This window comes from Orbilia oligospora, assembly GCF_000225545.1.
Source record: "Orbilia oligospora ATCC 24927 unplaced genomic scaffold scaffold00079, whole genome shotgun sequence".
NCBI lineage: Eukaryota > Fungi > Ascomycota > Orbiliomycetes > Orbiliales > Orbiliaceae > Orbilia > Orbilia oligospora.
The window spans coordinates 1,152,774-1,174,523 of NW_011645636.1; the positions used below are offsets into that span (position 1 = coordinate 1,152,774).

The 21,750-nt window shown below is 43.2% G+C and overlaps 4 protein-coding genes across 4 annotated transcripts; 1 reads left to right on the top strand and 3 right to left on the bottom strand.

The window, feature by feature from the left end:
• Positions 1 to 2,577: 2,577 nt before the first annotated feature.
• Positions 2,578 to 3,741, bottom strand: AOL_s00079g348 (uncharacterized protein; the record flags this gene model as incomplete). The annotated part of the gene is made up of 2 exons (XM_011124223.1): positions 2,578 to 2,712; positions 2,839 to 3,741. 2 exons carry the CDS (start codon positions 3,739 to 3,741, stop codon positions 2,578 to 2,580), a joined length of 1,038 nt encoding a protein of 345 aa, XP_011122525.1.
• A 2,242-nt stretch (positions 3,742 to 5,983) lies between these two features.
• Positions 5,984 to 7,648, bottom strand: AOL_s00079g349 (uncharacterized protein; the record flags this gene model as incomplete). Its single annotated transcript, XM_011124224.1, has 2 exons — positions 5,984 to 7,316; positions 7,437 to 7,648. The coding sequence occupies 2 exons, from the start codon at positions 7,646 to 7,648 to the stop codon at positions 5,984 to 5,986; spliced, it is 1,545 nt and encodes a 514-aa protein (XP_011122526.1).
• A 1,712-nt stretch (positions 7,649 to 9,360) lies between these two features.
• On the bottom strand, positions 9,361 to 10,472 carry AOL_s00079g350 (uncharacterized protein; the record flags this gene model as incomplete). The annotated part of the gene is made up of 3 exons (XM_011124225.1): positions 9,361 to 9,679; positions 9,817 to 10,140; positions 10,219 to 10,472. 3 exons carry the CDS (start codon positions 10,470 to 10,472, stop codon positions 9,361 to 9,363), a joined length of 897 nt encoding a protein of 298 aa, XP_011122527.1.
• A 6,908-nt stretch (positions 10,473 to 17,380) lies between these two features.
• On the top strand, positions 17,381 to 18,095 carry AOL_s00079g351 (uncharacterized protein; the record flags this gene model as incomplete). The annotated part of the gene is made up of 2 exons (XM_011124226.1): positions 17,381 to 17,492; positions 17,572 to 18,095. 2 exons carry the CDS (start codon positions 17,381 to 17,383, stop codon positions 18,093 to 18,095), a joined length of 636 nt encoding a protein of 211 aa, XP_011122528.1.
• Between the last annotated feature and the right edge of the window lie 3,655 nt (positions 18,096 to 21,750).

The following is a 21,750-nucleotide window of genomic DNA, read 5'->3' on the forward strand; positions in this document are numbered from 1 at the left end:
ACGGATATGCTTACCTTACTCTTCGCAATCGAAGAAGAGTATACCAGAATATCTCGACTTGAAGTATTCAAAGATTCTTCGGCAGAAGAAAGGCCTCCGGGCCTCGACGACCGGCCCCCGCTAATTGTGCGAGGACCAAAGACTTGAATTCAAAACCCCTCGAAAACCCTTGATATCCTGATAAGAAAACAAAGGCCACTGACGCACCCGCTTGGGTGCGGGTGGCCGCCCAGATCTTTTCAACCTGACTGAAGATTAAAATTCAAAGTGATAAGATCTCCATGGAATGAGATCTCGACAAACTTTCGCCGATACGCCATCCCGAGAGCATAACACCATATATATACCATAGTCCCCCTCTACCTCCACAATCCCTCGATAAAGCTTCAATAGGGTTACAATATGCGATATGGCTGGCACTGGAAGTTAGTATGTGCGACGATTTGGCATAAGGTAATTTTTCAAACCATCTAAAGCAATATAGGATTAACTAACTTGCCAATTGACAGCACCACGAATTAATTGGCTGGCTCATGTCCGAGTGGCCCCTGGGCCATGTTTCCATGTTGTTCTGGCCTCTAGGTCCAAGTTTCATGTTGTTTTGGCCTCCAGGCCCTATCTACTGTCCTGGCCTCCGGGCCTCTATCTTCATGTTTCTCCGGCCTCCGAGCCCTGCTTCTGAGAGCTAGAACATGATGTATTCAACGGCCAAACGCCTCAAGCCTGTACCAATTCAAAAACAGCTACGGAGGGAACATTATAACACCCCCACGCACAGCTACTGGCAGGTTCTCAATGACACCAGAGCACAAGTTCTGATGTTTCGACAAGTTTGTCTGCGAGCTTCTCAATCGTTCTGGGTGTCTGGACTAGTCTAGACCAGCCTGGAAAACCCCTATTCCAAAAGACGACAACTCTAGAATGCGTATGCATTCAAGACTCCCTGCCTGAAGCCCCCCCCAAGTACCATATCATAAGGGACGGCCTATATAACGGCCGCTCCCACTATACTATATACATCATAAGGGACGGTCGATATAGTGACCGCTCCCACAATATTCCAGCATGCATGGGGACACAAGACTACTATGTAAGAGGGTGGTCCATATAACGCCCACCCTCCACAAATTTTTGTATCATAGTAAGGGACGGTCGATATAGTGACCGCTCCCGTAATATTCTATATGTTACTGAAGGACGGGCTATACAACAACCCGCTCCCACTCGTGACACGAAAACGGACTGTCTATGACAGTTTCCTCGTGACACGAGAAGGGATTGTCTATGATAGTCAAGCTACTTACCTATTTAACACGCCACTCACTACATGTATGTACAAGTTCTTACTAGCTACCAAGGTATCTCCAGAGATGCTAGAATATTATATAAGAAAGGAGGAGCTAAGAAGAACAAGAAAGACATCCGCGACGAGAACCGAGAGCTACAGGAAAAGGCTTCGACAGCTCGAATCACGAAACATCCCCTCGTCTTCTGCTCCATCGTCTTCTACCACACGCTCGTCCTTTTATATCTCAGAATAAAAGACTCGTTCTCGTTGTGATACCCTGAGGGGAACTTGGTTCCAGATAATATTAGTTCTAGTTCACGAGATAATATAACTCCAGAACTAGCTAGCAACTTAAAACAGTACTTTTTCATAATCATCTATGTACTGTATTTTACTTGATTTTTCATTACTTCAGCCATACTCGCTCGGTATTTTATCAAGATATTAATTAATTATATTCTCATCTACCCTATAGTAAACCTCACCCCCCAAACACCACCACCACATTCACCCATGAATAATCTTCAAAACCCCTGGCCGGTAGACCTTCAATTCATTTGTTCAAAGGGATAAAGATCTAAAAGATAGACCTATATATCTCCTACAACATAACCCTCCAAACCACAACCTCAAACCCCCAACCCACAGGGGGAACTATAAATAAATAAAAAAAAGAATTGGAAACGAAAGCGCCAGCTCTTTATACCACCCTTTGAAAAAAAAAAAAAAAACTCCTTTTTTGTACACAAAAATAAATACCGTTAAAGAAAAAAAGCAAAGGCAAACGATCATCTCTTTGTTCTCCCTTTCCTCTCCTTTCTTGCAGAAATGTAGAAATACTGATACACACTACCAAACTGGGCATACACGGGGGGAAATATCAAATGAAGTATGCATGACATGTCGACAGTTAATTATGCATGGTGACGACGACGACGGGCATTAAATATATGAGAGAGGGGGAAGAAAAAAAAGTGTAATGTCACTGCCCTCCAGGCAGCAAGAATGAAAGAGACGAACAATGATAAGTTTCAAACCCAGGGAGAGAGAAAAAAGAACGATAATAAAAGTGCACAACCGTCGATGCGTCGATAATGGGGTATAAGAAGTATGAAAAGCTTAAATAAAAAAAATGGAGGGGAAACCGAGAGAGCAAGTGTACAGAATCCAGTTATGTGCAGCGGGCGTCAAATCATTAGAACCTCCAAACGGATAAGCATCTTACAAAAGTCGGTAAGGATTGACGGGGGGGGCGGATAAACGGAGGTTGGAGGGAGAGAGAGGGGGTATCAGCTGGGGATTCCATCTCTCGGGCTAGTAGGCGCGCCAGTATCCCGTGGCGTCGGCTGAGCAGAGTACTCTCCCACCTCGTCTTCGTCGAACTCCGAGTCGGGAGTGAAGGGGTTTGGTATTTGGATATCCAGCTGCATTATCACATAGATTAGCATCACATACTCTCCCCAGATGCCACTATCACATTCCAATCTCGGCTGAGAATTTAAAAAGTAATCAATAGCACAAGGTAGAAGAGGGAAGAAAAAAAAACTCACGTTCATATAACCTGTCCTCCGTAGCGGAATTAACTTTGCCAATCCGCTGATCGGTACAGGTCCTCCTTCTTCTCCTGCCCGGCTGCCAACTCGTCCTTCCTCTCCCTCCACGATTTCGCCCCTTCGAAGTTTCTCCAAAATTTCCTCCATCTCTTTGTTCTGCTGCTCTAAGAAAGTCTCGATCTTTCTTAACCGTCTTTTCGTCTCCGTGCCAAATATATCCTCGGCAAACCACAATGTCAGGACGCCGACCCCAGCATCCACCCAATTCCGCCAGTTCCACGGATTAAAAGCCTCATACAACTCGGCATTTATCGTTTTCACTATCCGTCTGAAGCGTTCCTCACCAAGGTAGGGTTCCAAGATTTTCGGGTATGTGTTCGAAAAGGCCGGACTGACATCGCCATGGATCATGAAGTCGCGGGGTATCCGGATGATCTTTGTGGATTCCGCCAGCGGCGAATTTGGTGGAACGTGAGGATTTACGTGCGGGTAACATGGGTGAGTCGGATCCCAAGGAGTTGAAGATTCGGTGTGAATCGAAGAAGAGCCGTCGCGAGAGTGTCCATGATTAATCGGTGAAACGGGAGGTAGTTCTTGAGCGCGACGTTGACGGAGGTCGTCGAGTTTTAAGCCTCGTTCCAGTTCGAGATCTACGGATTCGGAGCGAGAATGCTGGAGCGGGCCGGGCGGGTGAAAAGGGGAAGCCGGGTCTTTCGAGGAAGAAATGGACTTTCGGTTACCGGTAGGTGTGTCGGCGATGGATGAAGCAGCGGTGGTAGTAGTATTCGTTGCCATCTCGTTGGACGGACGGTTAGAAGATAGGCGGTGAATGCTGGATTTATTATCTTTGGTGCTAAAGCCGGATATGCCAGAGTCGTTTTCGGAGAGGGTAAAGGCCATAGCAGCAAGAGATTATTAATGCAGAGCAGAGCGGCGGCGGCGGCAGCAGCAGCAGCAGCAAACTCGGCCGGAGCAACAAAAGAACCCGTAATAGTAGTAATAGTAACGTAACGATAATAGTATATATCTCAAACGTTTGGAGGAACGAAAGAAGGAAGGAATGGAGGGAGAAAGGAAGGTCCAAGCTGAGAATCCAGGAATCCCCTGTGTCAAAACAATGCTGTCGGAAATGGGGGTGTGTGAAAGTAGCGCGCCTGCTAGTCGTCTATGAGCGGGTACCTGACCAGTGGACCCCGGGGCTCATATGCTCATCGATTGTCGGGGAGGGAGGTCCTGGCCAAGGAAGTCAGGCTGTACTTGTGCGTATAGCAGGTATGTAAGTCCCCAGCAGCAGACCCAGTAAATGGCAAATGGATTTAATTGGTTCAAAAGCCTTCTATTTGCCTGTCTAAACTCTGAATGAAATTGAATGAGGAATCGTAAACTGAGATGACGGCTGATGGTGATTGTTATTGTGGTGATGATGGCAATGGCGATGGCGATGATGATGATGGTGGAGATGGTGGTGGTTTGTGGAGGATTGGCTGTGGGAAGGCGGGCGAATTAAAGTAAGGGGCTTCGAAGGTCAACCAGCTTTGACCACCAGCGCCAAAACGGGCGAATCGAAGTCGCAATTAATTACCACCAGTACCATTACCACCACCACCCACGCCAGGCACAGGAAGACATTCACGGACACAGATAGATTGTACGGTGCTGTACTGTACTTTGACAGCTGAGTTCAAGACAGAGAAGGGCACGAACGGAATGATGGATCTAACAACGTGCTTTCTGGAATGTTACAAACAAAGTTCACCATTCTTTTCTGATCATATCGGATCTATACTATACAAATGCAATGAAACAGAAAGAATCGAAGGAAAAAAAACAGTTCGAGTTAAATTCAAGAAGAAGAAGAAGCGTGTGAGTTAAAATTTTTAAAAAAGGATGGGTCCGCGGGTTTCAGGGGGGTGCCTTTGACCTGCATGCGTCTACCAAGGGATATCACTCCTTCAGGCGCAGGAACACCGACTCCTCGGATTACTCTGCTTTATCATCGTCGCTGCATGTGCGCTAACTGGCTATTCTGTGGAATGCAGGTTCAAGAATATTGCCTATTGTGGCTGGCTAACATACATGGTAATATCAAGCCACCTTTATGGCCAACATGAGCAATCCCTCGAAACAAAGAAGTTTTCCGCACAAATCTCTGTTTAAATACCGACATTTCGAGACTTCAAAGCTGTTTTTAAAGACGCAGTCCTACATGATGCACTTATACATTACACGCAAGTTTTCTGTGTGACTCGTCCATCAGAGAATACTTAATATTAATTACGCTGTCATGGCACGTATGTAAGTATCCTTCCACAAACATCATGCAGCTACCCGTTCCATTATGAGATCACCGGACCACAAGAAACCAGACTAAGGAGGGGGCACCTCTCGAATCGGTTGCCCAATTGGTCTCTAGTGGTATGCGTTTACGGATTATTGCCTATCCTGTTGGCTCGTGCGACGCTGTATACGACTCATGATATCTTATTCCGAAAACGTCTTATCTGACGCTTAGCTGCTTTGCCATTGTGCTGTTCTAGGATACATCAACTGCACCATGCTGACCGACTTTATGGTATATGATGCAAAGTATTATCAGCTATGGTATTTTTAGTTAGAGAGAGACATATAACATATTTATATCTGTATATACTTATATATTGTGCCAGAAGGGGACTTATTCATACGGTATATTGAATCGACTTCTCGGTCTTAAATCCACACGCCACCGAACACTATCATTACGCCGTCCAACACGGATTAGAGCCATTTTAAAGGTGAGGTTTCACCATTAATTAGTAATTAATCCAGATTGGATAATATAACATTATTAGAAGTCTCTCTTCTATCAAAATGCATTCCCAGAGTTCAATATTATACTATCAAACCGAGAGACAAAGGGGGATACAGCGTCCGGATATTAAATTTATGTTTAATCGAGACTACTAATACTCAATTTAAGATATTTAAATGTGAATGCTTCTAGATATAGATCTATAAAAGGTATTCCTTACCAAGTAAGTATAATTGTCAGGCCCCAAGCATGCAGTTGATATTGAATGTAACTATCCAATTGATATCCACGAGACTATCCGTCCACGAGACTACATATAAAAATACTCTCGAGACTATCTTATAGATAGATCTATTCATCCCACTGCTCAAAGTGCATCTCGCCCTCCTCGAACTCGCTCCCGTACCCATCATCACCATCTTCATCATCATCTTTACTATCTTCTTCATTCTCATCCAGATTCCCCAGATTCCCCCCCATTATCCCCTCCTCGACCCCCCAATTCCCAACATCAACATCCACACTTTCCTTATCAATCGCCTCCTTCAAAGACCATAACGAATCCAACTGATCCAACCCCTGCGGATGCTTCCTCTTCCCGTTCTCCACTCTCCAATAAAAATTCCCATTCCCATTCCCATTAATATTCCCATCTTTCGTAATCTTAAAATCCAAAAACTCCTCTCCAACTTCAAACTTCCACTGTAAAAACCTCACCTTCTCCGGTGGATCAATCCCCATCTTCATCCATTGTTTAACCCACCAAGCAACCGAATCCTTCAAATGTTCCTTCTCAACTTCACATGTCCTACTACTATCCCCTTCTCTAACCCACGACGGCCAAGGTAAAGTCACCCTTTTCAACTTCTTCAATCCCAAGGTATCCTTCCAAACAACCTTATTCCTAAAATACTTCGCAACCATCGCACCACTACCATCTCCAAGTCTTTCCAACAAGATTAAAACACTCAATTCCTCCAACCCAGGAAACCTCATCACTATCTCCGCCAGATTCTTTTTCTCAAACTTCATAACATTGATCTTTAACCTCGTCACCGTAGGAAACCTCACCATCCCCCTCATCATATCACCATCGTTCCCCCCTAGTAAAGTCTCATTGTTTATATCATCATCATCATCATCATCATCATCACCACCAGCCTTCAAATACCTCCCCCTCAACCCCCTCCAATTCCTATTCGTCATAATCCCAAAAGCTATTATCTCCACCCTCTTCAACTTCACCATCCCACTACACGCCCCCAAATCCGCTACAATCCCCTCCCCAAAAGTTCCATAAAACGCCGCTCCCATATCCTTCCTAAACCTCCACCCCTCCATAACCTGATTCGCCACATAAACCTCCTCCAACCCTTTCGGCCACCCCCAACTCCCCTTCTTCCCACTATACAAAAAATCCAGATCCTGGGGTGTAAACCCATTATCAGAGGACATATGATCCATCCACAGGATCACCAACTTCCTCAACCCATCGTACCATGAATAACCAGCCAGGACTTTAAACACCGCATTCAAAATCCTACGGTTTTCTTTAAGACCGGTGAATAACTCTATCCGAAGAGTCTTAAGTCCCGAAAACTTTGATAGAAGAGAAGCGACGGTGCGGAATAGACTTATGTATTCGCTGGGAAGAGTCGGTTGCGGGTACGCGATACGAACCGATCTATACATTATACATCAAATATAAAAAAAACAAATTATTAGCAATCTTTCTTAGGTATATATATATAAAACGTATCAATAGACTAAGTAAGTCAGAATAATATCGTTAATAGGTACTCACCGAACCCCCTCAATAACCCCCTCCAACCCTCCCCCGCTCTCAAAATAACAAACAGATCCAGGACACAACTTCACCCCGCTAAACAGCACCACACTGGTAAACCTCCTAACTTCCTTCGAACATACTGATAAACTCTTCAAATCTTCCAAGGAAAGGTGTGAGAGGATTTGTAACGAAAGTTCCCACGGGAGTGGGAATATTATCGATCTCATTTGATCTCTTTGATTATTCGATAATAATATAACCCCAATGGATAGCGATTGATAGATATACAAGGAAGAGAGAGCACCAGCTTCGCGAATTAATTTAGTCGTTCTGGCCAGATCTGGTTGCAATTGGCGATTGGACATAAACGCATTAATAGTGAGTGTCCATATGACTCAGGCTCCAAGTATGTTATATAGATTTACGGCAGCTTAGGCAAACATTACAATTATCACAAGACAGAAAACGTGTATATGCATGTGGTGATATTGAAAGTGTTTTCAATTTCAATTCCAAAGGCTAGGCTAGACTAGATCTACTAAACTACTAGTCCATAAAGAAGAAAAAAAAGCTATCTAAACTGATTTTGTTTTGGTCCCCGTAAATCAAAAAACTCCGCTAGACAAACTCCAAAAACCAGATATAAAAAAATAAAATAAAATATAAAATAAATAAAAGTTTCCTCATGTGAGAAGAAAAAGAATAATCAATCATCCATCCAATCCTGTGCTACACCCACTACCATATCCATCTTCCTCCCTCCTCCCCTTCCTGTGGTATGATCCATAGATCATTTGGTTGTTTGTTTGTTCGGGCAATATGAAATCCTCAAAGCCATTCCAAGTTCAAGTTCAAAAACGCTGCTTAAGCACCACCTCATCTAAGAGGGCACTCAAGTGGTATACTCCTCACCCCTAAAAAGGGAATGATAATATGAAGGTGAACTCTTCAAAGACCAAGGACATCTAGTCATATACTTTCCCTCATCCCACCGCCGTAATCTCAACTGTGAAAAACAGAACGAACACACACTCAATCTTTGTTTTATCTTATGAATCATTCCTCAAATCCTTGGGGTTCCATGGTTCTCTCCTTTTGCGTTTTCTTTCACCCCCACTGATGAATACCTCCCATCCTCCATCAAATTCCAAGGCCACAGATGATACCGTCTTGTCTAATCAGCTTCGCCAACACCAGGCCAAAGCCCCAACTCCCCATTCCACCCTCTCAAAGCCGATCCTACTACAGCTAATCAAACATACCCCCCACTTATCAAAGCCTTGGTCCCACCACTTAACTCTCCCCTTCGAGAAAAGATACCCAAGAGAAACTCCCAAAGCCTTCACCGACGCCCTTCCCACACACATTAAAGCCGTATTCTCAAAGATTTTACACTTTCAAAAACCGTCGCTGCATATACCGAAGGGCTTTTTAAGCCGATGGATCGCGCGCACAAATGAATTTGAAGTGGAATAAACTGAGACAGCTGTGTGATAAGGAGTATATTGGTAGTCAGAGTGAAAGATGGATCCTCAAACCGGAGGTATCTGATCTGGATGATGAAAGGGTGAAGAGAAGAGAAGTGTGGTATAGCAACCCACACACCAAAATAGTGCGTAGTAGTAGCTCCGAAGACTTCAACAATATGAAGAATAATCTGAAAAGCGAGTCGAGATAGCCGAGAAGAGCAAAACAAAGAGCAAGAACTCCGAATCCAGCACCGGAAAAGACCAGAACAGAACAAAAGAACAGAAACCCATCCATAACCGAGAAAAGTGAAAAGAGTATTAGGGAAATAAACCAACCTAGTGGAGATGTTTTTCTTAAATCGGGTCAAGAAAACTGATGAAGAGTGGGAACTTCCAACTGAGAAACAAAACGAAAAAAGAAAAAGGGAAAGAAAGAGAAAAAAAAAAAAAAACTTCAAAGTGTTGTCTGTTCACAATTCCGAAACTTCGCCGGCAAGGCTGGCGAAGAGGTCGAGATCGATTGTCGGCTTCTTGGTGGAGTCTTCTCCGAAGAGTTCGTACCCGATAGAGTGGTACGAATCCAACCCGGAGGATTCCGGGAGGACATCGGAGTCACAAAGTGTGGTGACGTTGGACATTGTTTCCTCAAGGGTTCCGGCGATGTCAAGAAAGTCGGGACTTATGGTCAAGTTTTCGTCAAAGAGCGTCCAATCCGCCCAATCGCTGACAAGGGTCGGAGAAGTGACGAGGTCGCTGTCGCTACCGTGTTGCTCAGCAGACACTGCAGGTCTTTGATACACAACATCGTAGCATGATGTTGTGTCTGGATGAGAACAGGTTTAGATAGAACGACTGGAGTCAAATCTTCGGTCTTGACAGTAGGCGATTGGATGAGGGATTGAGGAGACAGGGCTTGGACGTCAGACATGGAGATGCTGCCGGAGGAAATTGATCTGTCTTCTGGGATGGAAACGGGGTTGAAGCCGGAGTCAGAGGGAAGATGCGACTTGGCAAGGAGATAGTTGTGCTCCAGTTGCCTGTACTTCTTCTGGAGATCTGCGAATTCTTGTTCGAACTGAGAAAGACGGTTCTTCATGTTCTCATTTTCGGCTTCGATCTCCTTCTTTCTTTTCTCAAGGGCCTCTTGTTCGGCTCTCTTACGTTCACGAGAAGAGTGCGCGGCGGCACGGTTCCGGAGGACACGCTCGATTCTGCGCTGTTCCTTCTCGGCGTCGGTCTTTGCGCGTTTTCTTTACGTATAAAGTTAGAATATGGTTTGGACAAAGATTATGCATCTTTATATGATGCACATATTGATGTATACATACCTTGGAGGAAGGTTGGTAGTGGGTGTCGGGAGTTCCTGGCCCCATGACTTTCTCTTCTTTGTAGGCTTCTTCTCATCGTTCTTCTCCTTGTCTTCGACGGGAGGGCTTGATGGAGTATCTGAAGCTGGGGACATGGCCTCACATTCACTATCGGAGGTATGTGGGGGTGAAGGAGGGTGTGTCATGGTTTTCATGAGCATATCGTAGTTGTCGGCATCCCACAGGGAAGAGTCGACAGATGACGGTGTAGACATTGTTGGATGATACGATATATTCTGATCAACGGAAGAATTATATGATTTTGTGTAAATGATAGTAGTAATTTTTATTTCCGCTGTGATCAGAAGATATTTGAAAGGTTGGAAGGAGTAGGAAAAATAAAGATAGAAAGGGTATATGAAGGAAGGTTTGCCCCTTTTAACGGGATCGTCTGTGAAGCGAGGGAGTTTAAAGAGTCATCCAAGACTGGATGAGGAAATAAATGGATAGGCTAGGGGGAGGCACGGTACACAAGCACCACGAATGATAGGAAGGTTTGTCCCAGAGTGGTATGTGGGTGTGGGTGTGGGTGTGTGTATGTATATAGTATCAGATCAGACCAGGCACGAACAAAAGGTTACGACTGCCTCGTTTCTTGTCAGATACCAACCAAACTAGTCACCGGTAGGCTGTACTTGTCTGGAGGAATTAGACTTAGACAAACAAAGGAAAGGATGGCTGTCTGTGAGTATATGCTAGAGTCGAGTCGAGTCGAGTCAAGCCGACAGAGTCGATGGGGGTTGGCTGATTGATTAATTGATTTGATGGATGGATGTGGGTGATGATGATGGTGGTCTGGGGAAAGGATGGAGGAGCAAAAGGGACAGCGTGTCACCTTTATAAGCTGGGTTGAGTTGGGAACGGAGGTCTGCTTGCGTTGACCCCGGGTGCCGATCGAGTTGGGCCCCCTGTTGCTTTCAACCTTTTGCCGTCGGAAGCCAAGACCGTGATCTCACCCCCTTAAGCCTTAACAGAAGCAAATATGCATCCACCACACCTCTGCCATACAACATTCCAATCGATCGAAGAGACATTGAACGAATGAACGAACGAACGAACGAACGAACGAACGAACGAACGAACGAACGAACGTCAACAGGGGTCTGGGTACTTACTTACTGACTTACATAGTAAAGTTCTGTGCTGTGTGGAAGTATGTGTGTATGTACTGTGACTGCTGTGCAGTTCATTCACAAGAGCTACTATCGTATCAACGTTGCCTCTTTTTGTCAAAAAAAGTCTGGGATTCGATACGAAATGCATGAGTTCGAATCGTATGTACATACGAGGCATGTACGAGGCATGTAAGTACTTTTCTTATGTATGTACGAAAGGATGGGCCCCCAGATCGTTTATGAGCTGGCACTTGTCACTTCAAGCAAGTAGTTAAGTATCTCCAACATACTACTACTCCAGTATATACTACATCTACTTACCTACTTACTTGCTTGCTTGCTTCCTGCGAAACGATCAGGCTTCTTTTAATTCTAGCTTCTCCACCTTCCACCCATCCATCTATCCATCGACATTATGTATGAATGTATGTACGAGCTACATACTATGTAGGTACAATACATACACACGTACATACATGGTACGTTTCACATGACCGGTTGCATTGGTTAGAAAGGAGAGAAACCCTTCTCAGCCGTTGGCCAGGCTTCTTAGCTTCGGTGATGGTTGTGTTACATATTCTTCCGGTTCTTCCGTTCTCCACAAAATTTTTCTCATGGGCCTTTTATCCACAGGGGTTCCTTTTTACATACAACCTCTCGCTAGTTAGTTAGCTACTAGCTACGCCGGCTTCTCGAAGGAAAACTCCTGTCTCGTCTATAGTATCTCCGCTTCTATAGCTCTTCCCTCCCTTCATGGCCATTGTTCCGCGTAATTCGTGATATTGATCCGTTGTGGGAATATATCTCGCCTCCAGTTCCTTCCTTATCATAAAAAACCGATTAAGATTATAATTATCTTCACAATCAAGTCCTAATTTTATGCCCTCAATCCACTCATCTGCCTATAATTGTTCATGGATCTCATTCCCGAACGCATAGACGCACCAGCCTAAAGGCTTTCTCGTCTACATGCACCTCCCATCAAACTTCCTGGTTGGGAAGCGTTTCGAGAAGCAACTAGTACCATACCATATGCCCCAAGGTTTTCTTCCCCCCATGTCAGGCTAACAAGGGTTGTATCCCTAAGCCTGGTCAACAGGCAAGGTGACCTTTTCGTTGGCAAACAATGCATGCCCTTCTTTTTTTTTGTTTCTTGCCCTATTACATATATTCTGTCTGTCCGTTTATTGTATGTAGGAGGCTTGGGGCCCCATGGGAGGCAAAAACCGCAAGTGAATCTCGCAAAGCTGTTACTATTCTTATAAAAAAAATACGACGGTGAACATGATGCAACGATTCCAGACCTATGGACCTAATACCTTGTATAGATACTGCTGCGTTGTATGTTAACGACGTTGCAAACATAATTCAAACATGTATCAGATGAATTTTTTGTTTCTTTATTGAGTTCGCTTCCTTGGCTTGTGAATTTCATTTTTTGTTTGATAGGTAATCTTACGATCGATTACTCTGCGGCTTGAGTCCAAAGACAAGGTACATATACAATCCACAGCGCGAATGTATACATACGGTCTGACCATCAGTTAATAGGTAGTCGTTTTAATGGCACAGCGATGGGCTATGGCGATGGGCTATGTCGTCAAAGCACCCCCATCAAGCGCAAGGAAAACCCAACTAACGTATAACGAGTAACCGTTAGTAAGTTATGACAAGAAAATTTAGAAAGTTTGACTTTCATGGTCATGTCAGATCTGACGGAGCAAACAAACAGTGACGTCTCAGCAGCCACAATTGTACAAATCTCGACCGTGTATCTGTTTTGAGATTTTGATCAAACCCTCCATTCAACTAACGTTCACGTCAAGTATGTGTATGGGGTACAGCCGCCAGCAATTACTCAAGTTGAGCTAGCTTCTCCATGTCAAAAAAGGTCTACATACATAGTAAGGGAAAAGCTTTTTGGGAACATCAAGCATAGACCCGGAAAACAATCCTGTCTTGTCAACTCCAATGTCTCTAAAAATTTCCATATATATCCTCCGAAAAAGGTGTCAAACTCTCAATCTGGAAAATATATGCGATGGGAAGCTGCCAGATTCGTCCAAAGAATGCCTCGGTAAATTTTGACAGAGTTAGCTTTCTTCTTCTCTTATCGACAAGCACCCGTGAAAAAACAAGTAGTGGAACCACCACGATCAGATATGTGGAGAGATAGAGAGAGCTAGGGGATAGCTGTCGAAAGTCGCGTCGAATCGTCGACGTCGACGTAGCTTCCCTTGACCAGGGAGCTAGCTGAGTACGTAAGTAAATAGCTATAGCTCCTTAGCTCCAGCTTGAGCTCCAGCAGCTTGAGCTCTTGCAGCCTAAGCTCCTTCCGTTCCTCCCTCCTCCCCCCAAGGTAGCTATCGGAGCTATCAGGTGTAACTTCACGGTGCATGCTCCTAAAAGGCGACAGACAGCTAAGTAGCTACCCACATGGCTACCATCTTCTACTCACGTCCTTCCTGCAGGCCGCGAAAAGAACAGAAACGCTGTCAACTGCGATATGATGGGATGGGGAAATCGGGATGAATCGAGGTATGTGCAGTGCAGTGTATGTAAGATGGATTTGGTATCTCGAACCCAACGAACCATGTCGCTGCCCTGGCAAAAATTCAATCAGTTATACAGTTATAGCAGCCAATCGATGGATTGACAACTCATTCCGAATGCCACATTATGCAGATGATTCGGAGGTTCAGTGGTAGCGAATGGCGGACGGTAAAGATAAGTGATAGTGCCTGGGAATGCCGTTGTCGCATGATATATGCTTTCTTCGCAAGGCTAGAGCTTCCGCATTAGTTTTTTTCCCTTCCCTTTCTTCTCTCCTTTGAAATAATGTTTTTCTATTTTGTGAAAGCGGTAATATTTTATTTTCAGACGCCGATATCACATAAAGAATTCTTCTGATGCATAATCGGATCAGATCGGTGTCCTTTCACGATAATCCGTTTTTTCTCATCGTCGATTAATCGATTCTTAATCGAGTCGTGCATTCGACACTGCAATTCAATTGATCAGCTTACAATTCCAACAAAGGCATCCTGATAGCTTGAGAAGCTGCCATTGGAAGAATCTTGACCTAAGCGACCTCCGCGACAGGACCGGCCTCCAATCGAAAGCTAAGATATGAAGGTGCCATTGGCTGATCTGACAGCGCTCGCGCTCAGATATGAAAATCCTGCAGATTTTTTCCCCTTCACTTTCTTCACATGTGTCAGCAAGTGCTTAGGTACATACAGGCTATTATCAAAGAACAAGGCTATAATACCATACGGAGTACACACGCGTAGAACTGAACAGGAAGGTTCTCGGTCACGCCACGAAATCCCCATTTCACCTCATATTGTGCCATATGATCACGCACTGTCCATGTAATGCCCAGCCTTAGCTTTGCACGCGGTGGATTTCGAGGCTGCACTCTTTTAGCCCCAGTATGTACTATGTAGTTAGTAGCATCATCAGCGATGTGTCGATGGTGAAATGATCATAACGGAGGTATACGTATGTACGTGCACAGGAGGCGACAAAGTATAGAAAAAAAAAAAAAAGAATATATCGACAGTTGCCCTTACGTTGTATGTACACATGTTCCCATTCTCGTAAGTTTACTGTCATGCACCCGTGGTTTCGAGGCAAGAATGCGCAGATAATATCTCCGAATGTCTAGCCTTCATTTTTCCTTATCCAATTACAATTGATCAAAGCAAATAGTGTAGTACGTATGTAGTCTCGATTCCAGATTTAGAGGGCTCGAGGGGTTCACCAATGTTACAGCCAAGATACACAAGAGGGACCGGGCCGGGTAGTCGGGAAGCCGAGTTCCCGCTCGGAAGGGATTGTCAGCATGCTTCGGGTTCTTCTTTCGCTCCGTACGTCCTCGCATATACTGCATACTTCATGATAGCTGACGTACCTAATATTTTAGCAGCTCATATACATACTATGCATATGGCAATCGATGCTGTAATATTATAATCCGAGGCTTCGTCGGACTAATAGCGAAGTTTAGTAGACGACGCGACATGAAAATCTCGAGATATTTCCTCAGAAAAGATCCACATTCATCCATGAAAGCTAAGAATCCTAAGAAAATCTCGAATGTTTCATATGGTTGGCCATAACTTTGTATTTCCAAAGCCAACTTTGAAGCTGCTCGTGTGCTACCATTACCACACAAAAAGAGAACCACCACCCCGATTCTCGACGGGAATGGCTGAATGTCCGTTTCCTGAGCTTCCCCATAACCTGCAAGATTCGATCAAGAAGGTGGGGGCTCTAGCAAAGCCAAGCCTGCAAAGCCTTGGTAGAAATGTCGGACCCTAGCCCAACACGGCCAACGTTGGCGCGATCGATGAACCTCCAACATTTCATCGGATGCTCTGCGAAAATTAAAGGGGATATTCCTCGAGCTGGGAATCATCATCAATTGAGGGAGAATACCCCCTCGAGGTCTTTGCTGATAGAAAGAATCTAGTTTCAAATCGATACTACCGATTACTCCAAGCTTCGCCCGGTAATTCCTCTATGTCAGAGGGATGTTCCCCATCGATATAAGGCTTTCCCCGCGGGTTTGCGGTCGTAACGTTCACATCAAGACCACCCAATATCCCGAACCCATCCGTCTAGGAGTTCTCCGTCTCCGTCTCTCAAAATATAACGCTCTTTTTACGCGTAGGCAGGTCTTTCTATATATCAGCCGTAGACCTAAACGAGCAAAAGAAAACCGGCTGAAATAACTGGTTCGAGAAAAAAAGCGATTGCCAAATGCATAACATACCAGAACCATGCAGCTTTTGATTGTGGCTATGCTGCATCGACATCCCACCTTGACTTATGAGCAAAAAGCTTGCTGCTCCTTTTACATTGGCATTTCCAATAACCCCGCCAAATATCCCGCTTTTCAAGGCATCAGGGAGGAAAAAAAGAGGATCCCCTTGCCTAGAATTCAGCTGGTTGATGTATCTTGAATCCTGAAATCGAAACCTTTTTAAGTTTTAAACTCCGATACTCAACGTTCGAATGGTTATGGCGGGTCGGTTAGAATATCTTAGTGTCGTCTCTTCTCGCGTGTCGCGGACGTTCTCCGTATAAAAATTACAAAATAGAAAAGAAAGAAAGAAAGAAAGAAAGAAAGACAGAAAAAACTCAATATCCATTACAAGTCTATATGGACCCCCTACCCGTCAATCCTCGCAACCCCACTTTTTAAAAAAAAGACATTTCGTTCCCGTCGAATGGAATTAACATGAAACATTTCTGCAGCAGGATATTCCTTAAATTCGTAATTAGTCAGGTCGTACCGCGTACGTACATAATATCTTGTACAAGCTTTGAGCTGATACCAGGAACATGGCCGACGGGAACCCCTCTCTCTCTTAGTTGCATACTTACCTCCATCCTCTCTCCAACGAAGAACTCCGTCTTTTCCCAGCTAGTACGTATACTACAGAGTCTAGACATTCTTTTTTGATATGGCGTGCCTAGTTACGCCTTTTACATGCGCTAATTGCCAATGGATCGATGGGGCACCTACACTCAACCCCCCTCTTAGCCCCGCATGAAGTGGGTGGGTGGGTGCATGCAATATGTCTATGTCGGTAGTAGGGCTATGAGAGCTTATTAGCTGAGAGAAAACGATACCATACCCTTTTCCACGCCAGCTCATCAATGCAATGCCATGGTATGCACGCATTCCCACGGGGGCTATTTTTTGGGAGGGTCTTCTTTAGCTTTTTTTTTTTTACCCCGCACCTCACGTCACCAGTACCTGATATTGCTCGAAGATATTGGGATGTTGGGATGCTCTTAGGGTGGCAGTGGGGTTCTTTTGGTGGGATATAAAAGAGGGAGGTTGTCGTCCTGTCTGGAAATTTATATTTCCTTTGAATACTGCACGCAATACCTTATTCCCCCTTAATTGATATCCTAACCTGAGCTCAGCCTTAACTTTCCATTCTTTATTTTATCTTATTTATTTATTTTATTTTTGAATATATCCAGACAAAATGTCCGTTGAAGTAACTCAGCTCCACAGTGAGATCGAGGCCATCGTCGAGAAGTTCGACGTTGTTGCCAGAATCAAGGATATCCAGGAGGGCGGTGACGTCCGTTCTTCCGGTCAGTAGCATACATATCTCTCTCTTTATAAGAATATCTTATCATACATACCAATATATATACTAACCCAACCATCCAGTTCCCGTCACAATCGCCGTCACCACTGACGCCACCATCTCCCTCCTCAAAGAAAAATCCACCATCGGCGAATCCACCGAAGCCCCAGAAAGCCTCGGCAAGGGCGACAAGGCCACCTTCAAGGTCACCCAAGGCGACGAACTCAAATACTCCGTCACCGCCGGCGACTTCACCGGTGACTTCAAGATCGTTTTCGAGATTGACAAGTCCTCACCAAAGCTAAAGCTCAGCGACGAACTCGAGGCCGACGACGTCCCAGTTGGATTCGAAACCACAAAGACCGAGACTAAGACCGAGATTGAAATCGAACGTGAAGTCGAGGTTGAGAAGGAATGGACCAAGGGAAAGAGACCGGAGAGGGAGACTAGCAAGAAGACCAAACAGGAGGCTAAGGCTGGTCCTAACTCCTTCCAACACCAGGTCGAGACTAAGTTCGAGCAGGAGACTGATAAGAGCGAGTCGAAGGTTGAGACTGAGACCGAGATTAGCAGCAAGAAGATCGAGGTTGAGTATGTTATCTACTAAATTATTGGGGTCATTTTCATACCTTGCTTTTTTTATGTAGTTTAAGTACCTTACGTACGTACGCATATCTATGCTAGGATAGCTATAGCTCTCTCTCAGATTGCAATGAATGAATGATTCATGTCATTTGCTGATTCAAATCTATCGCCTTAACCCCATTGGGGGTCTGTAATAATAATCGTCATCCATAGATCGGATGAAGTTAAACCATCAAAACCTTAATAATGGCATTGACCCTTAGGGTTGTCTCGTCGCCAGACCCCTCAACTGGGAGGCCCTAATGTTTCAGAACACACGTGGACCTATCTCGCTACCATTCTAGTCCCTCGTGACCATACCATCCTTGTATATATACACCCCGCAGAATTTCTAGAATCCGGAGGAAGCACTTGACGTCTCCGTATTCTTTTAATTTTTTTTGATGGCACTATACGGAGTTAATTTTCTTTTGTGGATCTGCAAGTCTGGGGAAATCAGGGGCATTGCCTTTTTTCTTCTTTTTTTTCTTGGGGTAATTAGCCGTCGATTCCTCGCAATCCCGCCATGGTGAATTTATCCGGGGAGAGGGTGATGGCGAAAAATTTATATTCTTCCGGGCTCGGACCCTTTTTACAAATTGGCGATACTTACTATTAGACTTGTTTTTTCTGGGGTATCGGGATCTATCGTATTCGTTTCCGAAATATTATGTAGGGAGGCAAAATAATCCGTGACTGGGTACATACATACCTCGAATACCAAAATTTATAAATCAACTGCAAACCGGCAACACGGCATAAGGCATATAGATCTTTTCGTTCTACTATTATCTTGGATATTCTCTCGGCATCTAGGGTTCATTCTATCCTACCAATTCGTGCATAAAAAACCAACCAATTGAGGAGTTATGTATATATCGGTCCCTTTGGCTCAATTCTTCTTTTTTTTTCCTCTGCAGAAACCACGGACAACCTAGGCTGTATTTCTGGCATGGACTTTATTTTGGAAACCATACTAAGACCCTCAATACGAGACTACTAAGACCCTATGGCAACCGTATATAGCTTAGTCAGGATACCCTCATAAGAACATAAACATCATGGTGCATCTCAACAGCCCAGAAACCCTAGCAAATCGATGCTCACCTTATATTTTCAAAGAAAATACTTTAATAGTTCCAAAAGATCTAGCCCCCATAGAACCATAGACCTACCATATACCTAGTTTATACAAGTCCCAGAATTAGAAGAGGGAAAAGAAAACTAAGAACCTCATTATAGCAATTCGAATAAACTCACTCGTCAATACCATACCATCCACTGTTACACAAAACACAGATGTGTTGATTTTGTTGGAAATGTCCCCCCCTCTCCGAGCTTCTGTTTCTGGATTCGATACCCCATTAAGCAACTTATATAAGCTTGAGCTTAATTATAAGCTTATTCTGATATCACAGATATTCATGGAAACTACTATTACTGATATACTATGCAGTTCAAGATTACTGCTGCTACTACTTTTAAGTACATAATAAGTACCAATCAATACTATTTATGTATAAGCTAGTTAACAGCTATAATGTTCAAATAGAATATTCTATGTCAGTTAATGCAATCGATCGCGGCCTTTAATCCTTTAAATGAATGAGGAATATTAGCCATCAACTAATATTATCCACTCTTAGCAAAATACTCGATTCGTGTCTATATCTAATATACGAGGAAAAAAACCTCAACTATCATAATTATGGATAAGATCTTCGTAGTTTAACTCATCAATCTAGAAAGCCATCATATAAGAAAATCACTAGGGGGTATTCATACACTTTTTTAAAAAGGTGTACAAAAGGTGTAATTATGGTTAAATATCAAAAGTGTTCAAAAAGTGTATAATTTGAATTATGAAATTTTTTTTTTTTTTTTTTCGACAGCGGCTGACCCGCGCGAGTCTATTATATTAGTACGATATCAATACAACAGTCTTATAAATAGTGAAATATACATACATAAGATAACTTTTGTCAAATCGATCAAATCTGAAACTATTAATTTTGTATTGTTGATATTGAAATCAGTATAGTTGTTTTGATAACAGTTACACAAATCGACGTTGATTGACTGTGTATCAATCTCAATTTATATATTTTATAATTTCGTCTGAAAAGTGTATTCGCTTTTTATTAAATCTGAAAAAGTGTAGAAAAGGGTATTCACACCTTTTGAGTGCATTTACACTTTTTTTAAGTGTAATCCACACTTTACGTACCCCCCAGTGAAAATCTGTACAATAAAAAATAACGTTAAATCATGTCGAAGAAGATAACTTCTCACTATCCTTCTTGCTATCCCAAGATAGTCTCGTACCCAGACATCCCAGGACGTAAATTATTTTTCAGAATTCAATATGCAGCGGTACGCATCAAAATTTTAACTATGAATTCCTGTATACGAAGTGCTTAATTTGGATACACACACTACAACCCTGGCATTAACACCCTTCACACGCCAAAATTCTCAGGGGGAAGGGGAGAGAAAGAAGAAGAAAGACTTTCAACAATAACAGCTTACTCAAGCGCCATACCTACCTCCCGGACATACCCAACCCTCTTGAACTCACCCTTCCAGGTCTGGGTACGAGACAAGAATTAATTCACCAGAGAACATGAAAATTCAGATTATATAATATATCAACCCCCCTCAACCCCTCACGTGCATGACAAAACCACCACGAGACAACCAACTCCTCTTTACACAATATCAATCAGAATATGACCAACCCCACCCTATAATACAAATCTCCTCACACATATAGACTAAAAAGACATAACCCTCCTAAAAGGAGGAGGCGTAGCAATTATATAGGTAAGTTAGTGGTTATTGTTGATAGTATTACTATAATACCGATTCAATGCAATGACTTTTAGCTTCAACATAACAAAGTGGCCGGTGTATAAATATATATCAATACCTTCGAACAACCAACGTTAACCTCAAACTCCTCAAAACCGCCCCAGGGAAAAGGTCATTATAGAATCATTCCATTTAATACAAGTATTCAGTAAGTAAGTTAGTTATAGGTATAGTATAGTCTCCACTAGTTAATCGGTAGTAGTAGTAGTAGTAGTAGTAGTTAAGTACTTAGGTAGTATAAAAAAAGTATATATATAAAATAAAAAACCACAACTAACAAAAAAGAAAGAAAAAAAAAGGTCGTTTCATCCCGCCAGAGTTTCACGCAAAAAAAACGACGACGTCCAAAAAGAGAAGAAAAAAAGAAGAAGAAAGGTGTGTGATATAATCATTGAAGAATGAGGTTTTTTCGAGAAGAAAAAAAAAAAATGGGGGCGTAAGAAAAAAAAACGACATTGGAAGTAAGAGGTATGAATGACTCCGTGTGGCAATAAGGAAACATCAAAGATAAAATAACAAGAAAAAACTAATAACCAGAGTGATACCATTCAGCGGGTGATTGTTTCTGCCAAAAAGAAAAAAGGGGGACAGGAATTTCTAGAGCATCGAAGAAAAAAAAGGGGGAGGAAGAAGACATGTAGTAATAGTAATAACATAAAATATCCTTTGTCGCATAGTAGTATGTAAGTGTAGTTGTAAATATAAAAAGTCCTGGCGAAAAAAAAGAAACACATGGTCACAAAAATACAAGCTGCAAAAAGAGAAAA